This window comes from Vulpes lagopus, chromosome 6, assembly GCF_018345385.1.
Source record: "Vulpes lagopus strain Blue_001 chromosome 6, ASM1834538v1, whole genome shotgun sequence".
Classification (NCBI taxonomy): Eukaryota; Metazoa; Chordata; class Mammalia; order Carnivora; family Canidae; genus Vulpes; species Vulpes lagopus.
The window spans coordinates 13,616,537-13,630,914 of NC_054829.1; the positions used below are offsets into that span (position 1 = coordinate 13,616,537).

The 14,378-nt window shown below is 45.4% G+C and overlaps 1 protein-coding gene across 3 annotated transcripts in view; it reads left to right on the forward strand.

The window, feature by feature from the left end:
* Positions 1-59: 59 nt before the first annotated feature.
* PTPN21 (protein tyrosine phosphatase non-receptor type 21) overlaps positions 60-14,378 on the forward strand; it is a 79,560-nt gene continuing 65,241 nt past the window's right edge. Inside the window, exons 1-2 of one of the 3 annotated variants that reach the window (XM_041758931.1) lie at positions 60-171; positions 4,148-4,534. In XM_041758931.1, the coding sequence (XP_041614865.1) occupies positions 4,355-4,534 (180 nt within the window). In that variant the 5' untranslated portion in view covers positions 60-171; positions 4,148-4,354. Of the gene's footprint in view, positions 172-2,370; positions 2,957-3,134; positions 3,954-4,147; positions 4,535-14,378 lie in introns of those variants that run through there. The other 2 variants (XM_041758933.1, XM_041758932.1) reach the window with 2 other exon arrangements.

A 14,378-nucleotide genomic window follows, 5' to 3' on the forward strand; every position in this document is an offset into this window, starting at 1 on the left:
GCGGGTTCCCGGAGACAGGAAGTGCGGCGCGCGGGCCCCATGAGCGCGCGGCGGCGCGGGCTGGCGTGCGGGCGCGGCGGCGGCGGCGGCGGCGGCGGCGGCGCGGCGGGACCCCGGGAGGCCGGGCGCTGAGCGGGGCGCGCGGCCCCGAGGATGCGGGAGCGGGAGCAGGTGAGCGCGCGGGCCCGGGCGGCGGGCGGCGGGCGGCGGGCGGCGGGGCGTGTCGCCCGGCGGGGACCCCGGAGCGCGTCCGCCCGCCCCGGACCCCCGGACCCCCGGACCCCGCGGCAGGAGCGTAACAAAGACCGGAGAAGCCTTCCCCTCCCAGCTCCTCCGCGGTCCGCGGCGTTGCACTGCTAACCGGGGGGCTTGAACTTCTGCCCTCCTCGGCCGCTTACTTCTGCATCAGACTGCTTGCTTCTAGCAGTCTTCTAGGCATTTTTTTTTGGGGGGGGGGTGCCTCTCGGAATATTAAGATTTGCCAAATAACTTAGGCGAGGAGGCGAGGCGGGGAGGGATTGTTTGGTGATGACTTGTTTTGCAGTAAAGAGTGTTTACTCTGGAAAAAAGAATTCTTGGGTCTGCAGATTCCGGCTTGTGATTTCTGCAAATCCTGATTAGACTGGCCGCCCTTGGCATGCACGTCTTCTCTCTTTCGCTGCGAAAGCCCCGTAATCACCGCGTGCACTCGCAGGCACGTTCGAAACGCGCCGTGTGCCCTGACGACCGCTGAACGCCTAATTAGCCGCTGGCAGATTTTTTTTTTGACTTTGGGATACGACAGTGATTTTACTCTGATAGTAGTTGTGTTTTGTTTCTAGGGTATCTTATTCTCGAGTATCTACGCATATTGTCCATGAGAAATATGTTTGATTTAAATGCTATATAGATCTATATGTTACTCTAAAGATGTCATAGACCCCCTGTGATTATTTTGGAGTGTCTTTGGCAAAATTACATGTGGGGAGGATCTTAGCAAGGGTGGAGACGACAGGATTCAGAGTTACAGGGTATTTGAGAAACTTTTGAAAGGGAATATGAAAACGTTAAAATGAATTCACAGATACCCCAGACTGCCTTTTGAAAAGTGGAATAGAATTTAACATGTATCTCTTACTACATACAAAAATGGTTTTGTAGAGAAAGTGTTTCCTAGCTTTTCCTTTCAAAAGCCAATTATGAATGATCTCTTTAGCAGTTAGATAAGCTATAATTGCAGATCTTTCAAATTATTGCATATTATTTTACACCTGAAACAGACCCCCCCCAAAAAGCAACTTACATTTCTACTCTATTGGAACATTCATAACTTTGACATGATTTGCTAGTGAAAACTGAAAATTAAAATGTGTAAATCATTGATAATTATCTAAATTATTAAACAGTATTATTTTAACACAGGTTTTATATAAATACGCGGAAAGCAGGCTATTCTTGTGGATAGATCTTGGGGAAAAATGCATCCTTATATCCACACCCATATTCACCCCTCAACTTTTCTGACACATTATAATATCTACCAAAATAAAGAGGAAACATTGGTTTTTCTTATCTGATGTAAAACATTTCAAATATCAGGAACAACTCAAAGTTTTACTCTGCATTTGTTTAATCAGAGCTTAAGTTAATAATTAAGTTGTATACTGTAATATCTGCCTTCAAGGCATAGGTCTTTCCTTGTAATGAAGAATCCACCATATTTGAACACTCAATACAAACATTAATCTTTCCTCTGCATATATGCAATATCTTCCCTTCATCACACTACTTAACCTGTCCCATTTTTTTCGTTACCCTAATTTGTATATAAAATTGAAATCCACCACCTCATCTCAGAAAGGTATTTATGTAGTATATGTGGTATGTCATATATATATATATAATCTCTTAATATTTGTATCATACAAAACACTGATGGCTTATCAGGCAATTTTCTAGTCAAAAACTTATTAAAGTTCTCATCTCATGACTTTTTTTTTTTATTTTGCCTCAACTATATTTAGTTTATACCCTGACATAGCAAAGAGCATTTAAAACACCAAAAAAAAAAAAAAAGGAAAACTGCAAGTGAAGATTCTTTTAATAATACTTATGTCACACACACCCCCTTTAGTATGGTGCTTTTACTCATAGAAGGTACTCAGCAAAAGCTGTTGTTTAAAACAGCCCTTTAAGTATTCCTTTTTTCCCCCCTTCCTTTGGCCTTCTTCCTCTAGTCCTTGTTTTTAATTTTTCTGGCCACGTGGGCATAACCAGAACTCCAAGGGCAAAAAGCAAAACACCACCGACCAATGCACGAAAACAGAAACAGAGGAAGCGGTGGCTGGGTCCTTACTCGAGATGCAGCCCTGTATGTAATTATAGCTCGCGTGTCATCTCCTTAAGGGCAGCGACGGCTTAGGGTTCGGCTCATCTTAGATTTCTCACACTGCCCACTAGGCTGCCTCGTCCTCAGGGACGCGAGACACTTTTGTGGAATGGAATTACAAAACGGTAACTTTGGCAGAGCCCAGTGGAATAGCTGCGCCCATCGCCTCTTGAAACGCAGACGCAGGAAAAGCGGAAAAGAGCGGAGCCCTGGGGAGGAGGAACCTGGGGTCCGTGCCCAGGGCGCAGCTGAGCTACAGCCGCTCCTTCCCTGGCCTGGGTTCTGCGTCTCGCAGGGGAGAGGATGGAGGCCCCCGCCCCCGCCCCCGCCCCCGCGTGCGGTTCCCGGCCAAGTTCAGGGTAGCCAGCCGCGGCCGAGCCTCGCTCGACGGTTCTCAGCCACCAGTCGAACGAGGCGGCCTCCGCTCAGAAAGAAAAACAAAGGGTGGGAACCGTCCCGGGATTTTGTTGACTCGCTGGCCGGTGCGGGGAGGAGGAGAAAAAAAACCCCCAGGCAGTGTGACCCCCCCGACCCCCCATCGCCGCCGCTCACGCTGTTTGCTCCAAGCCCGGCAGTTACCAGCAACAGGTGTGCTCAGAAACGTTGTAAGTCACGTTATGGGGGCGGCGTGTGCGCGTCCCGAGGCTGCAAGCCCGGAGCCGGACCGACCCCGCCCCGGCCCCGCCCCCTTCCGTGGGGCTCGAGCTGGGCGGGGGGCGGGGGGGGGCTCTTGAAACGTTCGGTCCCGCGGAGGGGGGGGGGGGAGCAGCAGGGGCTGGTCCTTCCGTCGCGCGTCCGTCCGGAAACGCGGGCGGCGGGCGGAGCGTTCCGGGACTCCTGAGGCTGCGCGTTGGCCGGGGCAACGCGGCGGGGAGGACGCTGCGCGCGCCGGGGGCGGGGGGTTTGAGTCCGAGCGCGAGGTCCCGGGGCGTCCATTGCCTCTGCCCGCCGGGCTCGCTCAGCCCGGGCCGCCCCTGGAGAACCCAGGATGGTGCTTCAGGCTTCCGGGCCGCGGCCCTGCTGGGGCGCACGCCCGCCGCCCCTCCCGGCGGCCCCATCCGCGGGGAAGCCGGGGCCGCCCTTTGCCGAACGTCCGTGCTTCGGGTGGTAATCGGATAACCCGCATTCCTGGCGTCCTTCGGGCTTGTGAATCGATCGATCAGTTTGGTGACGTAGACGTTTGCGGAGCCGCAGCGGCCCTGCGAGCGCGTGGGGGGCGTTTCGCCTCCCTGGACCTCGCGGCTGCCAGAAGTTCCCGGGGATCCCCCCCCGGGGGTGCAGGGTCCCCGTGTCTCACGGGGCTTGCTTAGCGCTTTGGGAGGTGTCCTTGCGCACCTCATCTCCTGTTAGGGACTCAAGCACCCCACACCTGGCGCTTTAGGGAGCCAGCAAAGTTAAGGATAAAAAAAAAAAAAAACACCCGCGGAGCTTGAGCGCGGAACCCCTACAGGGCGGCTGCCGAGTTGGGCGGCCCGGTAGCCCCAGCCGCGATCCGCTTGGGCCCGGAGGTGCCTCGCGTTCTCCGAAGGCTTCCACGAGGGCCGGAGCCGGGTGGTGGACTCCCTCCCTGGCCGCCCAGGTCCTGGTAATACCTTCTTTATCCAGGACGCAGTGGGGGGAGCTTGCTCTTTGGATAGGGCTTTAGTGATCTTTTTTTTTTTTTTTAATTTTATTTTTAAAAAACTCAAGAGGTGGAGGTGGAGGTGGGGGAGGGGCATACAAATACAGACAGGTCAGAAGTTGCCCTGGCCCCTGTAACCGGTGTCCGTCTGTCCCCAGCACTGGCGTGGATGCTCCCCCCACCCGGCCTTTGGGGACCCGGTTGCCTTTTGATGGCGGCAGCAGCTGCTGCTGGGTGAGCAGCCGGAGACTGTCCAGGACTCCTCCCGGCGGGAGAGGATCTTGTTCTCCCGCCGTCCCCACCACCCGATTGGTGGCGGTGCCTTGCCCGCTTGACCTGTCCACCGCGCTCGGACGGAGGAGAAGATGCCCCTGCCGTTCGGACTGAAACTGAAACGCACCCGGCGCTACACGGTGTCCAGCAAGAGCTGCCTGGTGGCCCGGATCCAGCTGCTCAATAACGAGTTTGTGGAGTTCACGCTGTCTGTGGAGAGCACTGGCCAGGAGAGCCTGGAAGCTGTGGCCCAGAGACTGGAGCTGCGAGAGGTGAGCCCCCCCTCCCCCCCCCCAAAAAAAAAGGCTGTAGGCGTCTTTAGCCTGGCTTTGTGCCTTGTAATGCACGCTGCCCCCTGTGTTCTCCAGGGAGGTCCCTGGCCATGATGTCGGAGTTTGCAAGTTCCCCCTCCCTGGGAAGAAGGAATAGATACAGAGCAAGAGGTCTTAGAGCAAGGGGTCTTTCTTTGGGGTGTACCCCGTAAGATCACAAAGAGTGCCCAAGTTTTGAAAATGCTTGTATTGGCTCCCTTAAAATGTAATCCAAAAGCAAATAGTAATGCATCCAGGATTATCCAAGTCCTTCCTTTTTTTTCTTTTCTTTTTTTTTTTTTAATTTTTATTTATTTATGATAGAGAGAGAGAGAGAGAGGCAGAGACACAGGCAGAGGGAGAAGCAGGACTCCATGCACCGGGAGCCCGTGGGATTCAATCCCGGGTCTCCAGGATCGCACCCTGGGCCAAAGGCAGGCGCCAAACTGCTGCGCCACCAAGGGATCCCCAAGTCCCCCCTTTCTAATATAATCCCAACTGTGTCCTTCTGATCTAGTACAGTTTACTGGCTTTTCATTCACTGACTCTTTTGCACAGACCACGCCAAGATTGTAAAGTTATATTGTCTGAGCTTGAATTCTGGTTTCCTCACCAACTGGCTGTTTAACCTTGGATGAGTTAGTTATGTGACTACTATAACTTTGGGCTCTGGTTCCCTGATCTAAACCATGGGGATAATGCTCAAGAGCGGTTGTGTGATGTAAAGTGCATGTAAAGCCAGCACTTTTTTTTTTTTTTAATAACTTTGTCTTTTTCTTTTAATTTTTTTTTTTTTTTTTTTTTTAAGTAATTTCTATACCCAATGTGAGGCTTGAATCCATGACCCCAAGATCAAGAATCACATGCTCTTCCCACTAAACCAGTTAGGTGTCCTGAAGCCAAAGAGCTAATAACAGTGTTATAGTTATCATAGGGAGGTTTGTCTTGGAAAACCCCTAATCTTGTCTGTAGGAAGTTGTGGAGTCCTCAAAGATCCACATAATGTCTTAAATTTAAGATGCTATGTAAGGCGTAATTACTATGTAAGGCCTAGTGAAGAAAAGGGCTCTAATTACAGTTAAGAGCTTTCCTGTCTTTGGCTGGTTGGTTCTAGGATAAGAGAAAGATGGAGAAACTGGTTATTCCCTGTAAATGCTCAGGTTATATTGCTAACTGGAAATCCCATTGTCATAGTGCATAAAATGTTAGGAATAGATAAACTGTGTCCCCTGTGACTATTAAGAATCATTTGATTATTCCATATTAAAGAGGTGTTACGTGCCAAGGATATATGTAGTAGGAGCTCATGCTAGTATTGACACCATTAAGAAAATAACCCTGATCCATGCTATGATAGGAAAAATAAAGGGTGCTGTAAACAATAGGGTGAGGCAGCAGAGAGGACAGGGATGGTGCAGGGTGGAATTTGTCCAAGGCTGGACAAGACTGTTCCAACAAAGGAACTGCAGGCCAAAGACCCGAGGCAGGTGATCTACCTGGAGCCTCAGGTGGGGAGAGGAAAAGCTGGTAACAGAATCAATAAAGCTGGGTTTTTGTTAAGGGGTTTGGGTTTGTCCTGAAAGTAGTATGGAAGCTAGTGAAGGACTATATTTTATTTAAGTAATCTCTACACCCAACATGGGGCTTGAACTCAGGACCCCAAGATCAAGATTCTTACACTCCTCTGACTGAGCCAGCCCGGTGCCCCATTAGTGAAGGATTTTATTTTATTCATTCATTCATTCATTTTATTATTAGTATTATATTTTTAGTGAAGGATTTTATTTTTTGTTTTATTTTTTTAAAGAGTTTATTTATTTATTCATGATTGATAGAGGGGGCGGGCAGGCAGAGAGGCAGAGACACAGGCAGAGGGAGAAGCAGGCTCCAGGCCGGGAGCCTGACACCGGACTTGATCCCAGGACTCCAGGATTGCGCCCTGGGCCAAAGGCAGGCGCCAAACCGCTGAGCCACCTGGGGATCCCCTAGCGAAGGATTTTGAATGGGGTTTGGTGATTGTTTTTTGAAGAGCAGGCCTTCTGGAGGACAAGTAAAAAGAGTATTTGTGGGGCAGGTGATAGTCACTTGGATCTGGAGGGGAATGGAGGGAAGTGGCTGGAATCTGGAGATACTCAGGACCTACCTGCCAAGTGTGGAGGAGGGCTAGCCAGAAGGTCCAGGTTGATACTGAGGGTTCCAGTAAATGGTGGAGTCTGTAACTGGGAGAGGAAGCATTAAAGGAAGAGTAGGTTTGAGGGGCAGAGGGAGAGGTGTATGGTGAGATCAGTTCGGGAAGTGCTCAGAGATGCCAGTTGGAGATGTTGAGCCTGTGGAGGCATGTGCAGGCTTGGAGCCCAGCTAGGGGGAAGGATTTGGGAATCATCTGCCTAGGTCAGTTCATCAAAGGTGGGAGAGGCCATGAGGCTGTCTAGGAGAGAGAAAGATGTAGCGGACCCCTCAGGGTTGAATAGAGGAGGCCAAGAGAGTTAGGAAGAAACTGGAATGGAGCACAAAATAGGAGAAAGTAAACCAGCACAGCCTGCCTCAGTGACTCGCTCTGCTTGCTTGTGTTTATTACATATTTTTTGCTTCCATCACCCATTTTTCCTTTTTTAAAATTTTGGTTCTCTTCCATCATTTCTTTCTTTTTTTTTTTTTTTTCCATCATTTCTTTCTTATGCACCAGGTCTATGCATAGCCACCACAGAATCAACTTCTTGAGGAACTGTGGTTAATTTATTTTTGTAGCCAGAATACCAGGCATGGAATGTGCTCAATAAATACAGGCTGCACTGCGCCCACATTGCTTTCCTCCTCTGTTGGTCAGGAAGTCCAGGGAAATTATCATTACTTGTTTGAGGTTATCATACCTGGGAACAAACACCTTCACCCTGCTGTGGATACATAATGAGACTGATTTTTAGCACAAGAATAGAGTGCTTTGAGAGGAAACAGGCACGAACCCTAGAAAATGTCTTAGCCTTGGACAGACTATCCCAACATTTCCAGTATTTAATGAGAGTCATGGTTAGGAAGCTAGTCTGTATAGCAAGCAGACTCTTCCTTTCAAAGCTCCAGAAGCTCTTCTCTGTAGCATATAAACAGAGGGCTCAAGCCTCAGGCCTAATCTGACCAACGACTGTTCAGAAAGTCCGAGTCAGGGCGACACCTGTTCTGACATTGTGTCCATGCATATGAGATTCATACCAAGAGCTGTTGATGTTTTGTCACCTTGCACTATTCTCCCATCAATCAGACTCAGAATTATCATAAAAGATGGATTTGGCTGATAATCACTACTACTGCCCAGATTGCACCTGGGAGAGAAAAAGTCTACTTGCTTAATCGAATACTATTTTACTTCTATAATGGCAAAGGCTACACAAAAATACCATGACAACACTACCCAGAGGCTTCAACTGTATCCGTAGTATTTTATTTCTTAAGCTGCATGTGTGGGTATATGTTTGTTAGTCTTCTTTTTTTTTTTTAATATCTAAGATATCTTATAACATATTAAGAAGCTACAAGCAGTGGGATGCCTGGGTGGCTCAGCGGTTTAACGCGGCCTTCAGCCCAGGGTGTGATCCTGGAGTCCTGGGATCGAGTCCCACATCGGGCTTCCTGCATGGAGCCTGCTTCTCCCTCTTCCTGTGTCTCTGCCTCTCTTTCTGTGTGTCTCGTGAATAAATAAAGTCTTTAAAAAAATAAAAGAAACTACAAGCAGCAAGGTTAATGTACTTGTTTGCAATTTAGTTAACTTAGATGAACTTTTTCCAAATTCACCATATTTGAGCTGTGGAAAGTGACTTTTAAAGATGGAGAAACATTATCCCCACAGGAAAATATTGCTGTTCATTATAGCAACAGCTTCTCAGAGCTGGAGAAATTCTCTGCATATCATTCATTCTGAGTTTCATAACACGTTTTCAAGAGAGATTGTGAAAGCCTTTGTAGAGTTTAAAGGGAATTAGAAAACTTTCCAGTTTGGAAAGTATATGTTATAAAACTTTGATGGAGGTGGTGAGACAGAAGGGTGTCAGCTGGGCACAGCTGCTCCCACGGGGCAGTGTCATCTTGATAGAATCAGCACAGTTTAAAGTGAGGTGGTTCAGCTTAAAAATCTGTTGTCTTTGGGAATAAGACCTGTGTTACCCCTAACTCCCTGAGAAGGATATGTAAAAGCAGGTTGCCAGTTTAGTAATTTACAGTGAGATGTGGAACCACCAACAGTCCCAAGTATGTATATTCCCTGGCCAGGCCATGTTCTCCCTGTAGGCAGGCCATATGGGAGCCAGCATAAACTAGAAGTTACTTAGTGAGTATGGAACCAAAAACCTTCCCTATCTTCATAAGGGGAATGGTGCTGCCTCTGGTACCAAATAAGTTCCTTCGAGTATGGGTATCCTTTCTGGGCAGTGGCCCTTATTTGCCTCTAGAGAACACTCTTTAATATAGTAGTTAAGACATTTGCAAGTTGAATCAGAGATGCTCGAGTTTGGGGACACTTGTGTGGCTCAGTGGTTGAGCGTCTGCCTTCAGCTCAGGGCGTGATCCTGGGGTCCCAGGATTGAGTCCCGCATCAGGTTCCCCACGGGCAGCCTGCTTCTCCCTCTGCCTGTGTGTCTGCCTCTCTCTGTGTCTCTCGTGAATAAATACATTTTTAAAAATCTTAAAAAAAAAAAGAAAAAGAAAAACTCGAGTTTGGACCCCAGTGCTGCCATTTATTAGTTCTATAACCTATCAGTTATGTGATCCAGTCCAAGTGACACCACATCATTACATAATTCATAAGTCAGACATCCTGTCTACTTTATGCATGTCTCTCCTTCATTTATAATAGTTCACATAGATGAAGTTGTCTTACCTGGAAAAAGGCAACATGAGACTGAGAAAAGAACTTTTACAATAAAATAACATTTTTTAAAAAGTGCTTTTGTCCAATTATATTTGGAGTTGGAATTTTTCAAGTCTACTGTTTTTCATCTGTGGATTGGGCTGTGAGGATTCAGTGTTAGATGAAAAACATTTAGTAGAGGGCTTGGTTTGTGAGAAGCTCTCACAAGCGTGATGCCCACCTGTATGTTGTAACTGACCAACTTCTCTTCAGATTGATTCCTTTGTAAATATCTTGTATTCTCTTAGTAAATGGAAGAAACAGTGTTTATTCATAAAATGTTCTTACAGTAAAAACAAGTGTAGTGGCCACTGGTACTTTTTATGTTATTAAACTTAAAATTTTAGTGTACTGTAGTAATTTAGCAGTCATATTTGAACCTTTTTCATGCAACTTGAAATTAATTTGTACAGTGTCACTACTTCGTTGCTCCCCCTCCCAAAACCAACAGGACTTCAGTAGGTTTATATTTCTCTATTCGCCTCTTTCTTCCCTCTTGCCCTCAACCTATGATTAAAAACAACAAAAAAAAGTATTTTGAAATTTTGCATTAAGATTTTTTTTTCAGGGTGTGTCTTTCTCAAAGATTCTTTATATTTTTATTTATTTTTTTAAATTTTTATTTATTTATGATAGTCATCAGAGAGAGAGAGAGAGAGGCAGAGACATAGGCAGAGGGAGAAGCAGGCTCCATGCACCGGGAGCCCGACATGGGATTCGATCCCGGGTCTCCAGGATTGCGCCCTGGGCCAAAGGCAGGCGCCAAACCACTGTGCCACCAGGGATCCCCTATTTATTTATTTTTATTTATTTATTATTTAAATTCAGTTAGCCAACATACTTAATTTCTGGTGTTTTTTTTTTTTTTTTTTTTTTTTTAACTAGATTCCATGCCCAGCGTGGAGACCAATGCAGGGCTTAAACTCATGACCTGGAGATCAAGACCTGAGCTGAGATAATAGACACTTAGCCCACTGAGCCAGCACATGCTCCTCAAGGATTCTTTTTAAATCTTATATCGGGATTCCTGGATGGCTCAGCAGTTTAGCGCCTGCCTTTCGCCCAGGTCATGATCCTGGAGTCCCAGGATCGAATCCCGCATCGGGCTCCCTTCCTTGAGCCTGCTTCTCCTCCCTCTGCCTGTGCCTCTGCCCCTCTTTCTCTCTCTCTGTGTCTCTCATGAATGAATAAATAAAATCTTTAAAAAAATAATCTTATATCACATTTGATAATCATATTTTTATCATGTCATCATGGGTTTTAATTAGATTCATTGCAAGCTATTATTTCTTACAAGATACCTTCCTTTGTCATAAAGCCCTTATTCAGCTTAAATTCATACATGGTTGGTGGGGTGTTTTGTTTTGTTTTTCTTTTACGATTTTATTTGTTTACTTATTTATTTTAAAGATTTTATCTACTTATTTTACACAGAGAGAGTGGGCACAAGCGGGGCAGGGGGTGGGGAGTGACAGAGGGAGAAGGAGAAGCAGTTTCCCTGCTGAGCGGGGAGCCTGACCTGGGGCTTGATCCCAGGGCTCTGGGATCATGACCTGAGCTGAAGGCAGATGTTCAACTGCTGAGCTACCCAGGCGTCTAAGATTTTAAATGTCCAGTTAGGAAATGGAACTTAAAACACTCTAGAAGCTTTTTTTAATTTTTAAATTTTTTTTTATTTTTGAGTAATCTCTATGCCCAACATGGGGCTCAAACTGAAGACTTGATATCAAGAGTCGCATACCAGGGCAGCCCTGGTGGCTCAGCGGTTTAGTGCCGCCTTCGGCCCAGGGTGGGATCCTGGAGACCCAGGATTGAGTCCCACGTTGGGCTCCCTGCATGGAGCCTGCTTCTCCCTCTGCCTGAGTCTCTGCCTATCTCTATGTTCTCATAAATACATAAATAAAAAATCTTTAAAAAAAAAAAAAGTCGCATACCATAGGAACTGAACCAGGCAAGTGCACCAACCCTTGGAGGCCTTTAAAAAACGAAAACAAGGGATCCCTGGGTGGCGCAGCGGTTTGGCGCCTGCCTTTGGCCCAGGGCGCGATCCTGGAGACCCGGGATCGAATCCCACATCGGGCTCCCAGTGCATGGAGCCTGCTTCTCCCTCTGCCTGTGTCTCTGCCTCTCTCTCTCTCTGTGTGACTATCATAAATAAATAAAAATTAAAAAAAAAATAAAAAAAATAAAAAACGAAAACAAAAACAAACTTTTATTTATTAAGTAATTCCCTACCTCCAATGTGGGGCTTGAACTCATGACCCTGAAATTAAGAGTCACATGCTCAACCGATTCAGCCAGCCAGGATTCTTATGGATTCTTTTGAAGATAATTTTTCATGTTTTTGCTGTGATAACATTATGTGTCAGCTTTATAACACTGCTATTTCTGAGCGTTTTCCGTGTGTATGGGGGAAGGGGTATCCTCATTGGCTACATATACGGTGAGCGTACATAACTACAGTTTTTTTTTTTTTAATATTTTATTTATTTATTCATGAGAGACACAGAGAGACAGAGACAGAGACAGAGACGTAGGCAGAGAGAGAAGCAGGCTCCATGCAGGAGCCCGATGTGGGACTCGATCCCAGGACTCCAGGATTACGCCCTGGTCCAAAGGCAGACGCTCAACCTCTGAGCCACCCAGGCATCCCCTCATAACTACAGTTTTAAAGTTGAGATTAGTACTAAGCCTTCAGGTGAAAAATTGAGCAAAATTTAGAAGTTTTTCCTGTGGCTTCTCATTTTAAGATTGTAATTAGGCTTTGATACTTGGTTAATCTTTTTTTTTTTTTTTAAAGATTTTATTTATTCATTCATGAGAAGCACAGAGAGGAGAGAGAGAGGCAGAGACACAGGCAGAGGGGGAAGCAGGCTCCATGCAGGGAGCCTGATGTGGGACTCCATCCTGGGTCTCCAGGATCACGCCCTGGGCTGAAGGCGGCGCTAAACTGCTGAGCCACCAGGGCTGCCGGATACTTGGTTAATCTATGGTGGTTTATCACACACCTTCAGAAAAAAATTTTTTAGTTGTATTCGAAGTCCATCACACATATGCCAAGTTTTTATTTTTTAGAATATAAGCTCTATCAGAGTAGGACTTAATATCACCTGTGTCTGTAATAGTGCCTTGTACCTAATGGTACATCGTTGCTGAAAAAATGTCTAGTTTAAAAATTAAGGTTCTTGTTTTGAATTTACATTGATAAGCATAGACAGCAGCTCAGTTAAGTCGGCCTTTATTTGCTCTATGATTTTATTTCCTGGAGAGAGTTGAACATGTATAAAACTGAACATAGGTAGAAAAGTACCTTTTTCTTTAGAATTTTATTTCTTTTTCACTTTGTGGCTTCTTCTGAAACACTTAGAAAATTACCAGGGACTTTGAGTAAAAGGTACTCCCTGAGGTAAGATTGCCAGATCATGGGAATGTCAACTTCTTTGGAACAGATTGTTCCCATAATGTTTTCTGACTGATGGGGAAATTTTTTAGCTAAAGGATTTGTTGGTATAGAGAGGAATCAAGCATATAATGCAAACCATTACTCTCAAGCACAACTTGAGAAAGTGTTCTTGGCCATTGGAGTGTATTTTAAATTAGTGTCTTAGGTATTCCAAATATCCACTGACCTTATCTTGACTGTTATCTGAGTAGACCTCAAGAATTTCATGCGTATTTCCTTCTGCACTAGCTGTTTTCAGTTGGACTCTAAAAATAACTGAAATATGTGTAAGATAAAAGTATAGTATCTGCAAACTTTTCAACCTTTTGGGCTGAATATTTATTAATTCAGGTGTGTAGGTTATAAATCAAATAAAATTGATGTATAGACAAGTATCAGTAAATATCTTTGGTTAACTAGTAAATATAAAATTTAGATTGGCCTCCAAAACTGATTAAAATGAGCAAGGATTTCTCTTGATTTTTAGGTTTTCTGTTACCTTTTTTTTTTTTTTTTTAAGATTTATTTATTTTAGAGAGAGCATGAGTGAGTATTGGGGGAAGGGCAGAGAAAGAAAGAGAATCTCAGACTCCTTACTGAGTGTGGAGCCCAATGGAGGGCTCAATTCTATGAACCTGAGATTGTGACTGGAGCTGAAGTCAAGAGTCCGCCATGTCTAGATAAGAACTAGCCATATAGTGGTACGTGGCTGACTCTGTTTGGGAAAGCATGTGACTCTTGATCCCCCGTTGTGGGTTTGAGCCCCATGTTGGGTGTAGAGATTACTGAAAAAATAAATGGGGTTAAAAATAAAAGAACCAGCTATATAGATAAGTAGAGGAATTATAAATACAAACATGTAAATGTTACACATTTTAACATAAGTAACATCACACAGGTTATTACGGATTTTTGAAACCTGTTTATTTAAAGAAATGTAGTAGTATTCAACTATCCCCTTAATTTCTAATAAGTTTAAGAGCTAATAGTCTAAGATATTTTTCTCCCAGTATTGGATTTTCCACTTCAGAGATGTTAGGGAGGTCCTTGAATCGCTTTCGCCAACAATCTGCCACAGTTGTGTAGTCTTATCACCATGTGGAACTAAGTATGAATTTACTCATGTGCGGAGGTTTGTGAGTTGAGTTACAAAATGGTGGACGTAGGGAATGGAGGGTGTTTGGGGCTCCTCACTAAGTTCTGTCATTTCCTTTGGTGTATAAAGCTTCAGATTTCATTCCTTATAACACTAGAGGTTTTAGTGGATTTCTACTGCCCTCCCTTCTGGGTGGATGAACATTATTGTGCTAGAAGCTTAATATGCCTTATCACATTTAATCCTCACATGGAATTAGGCATTACTTTTCCATTTTAAAGTGTGGAAACAGAGGTTCTGAAAAATTGGGTGATTTGCTCTGCTAATCTGGGTGACCATACAGCTAATAAGCAGAAGAGTCAGAATTTGA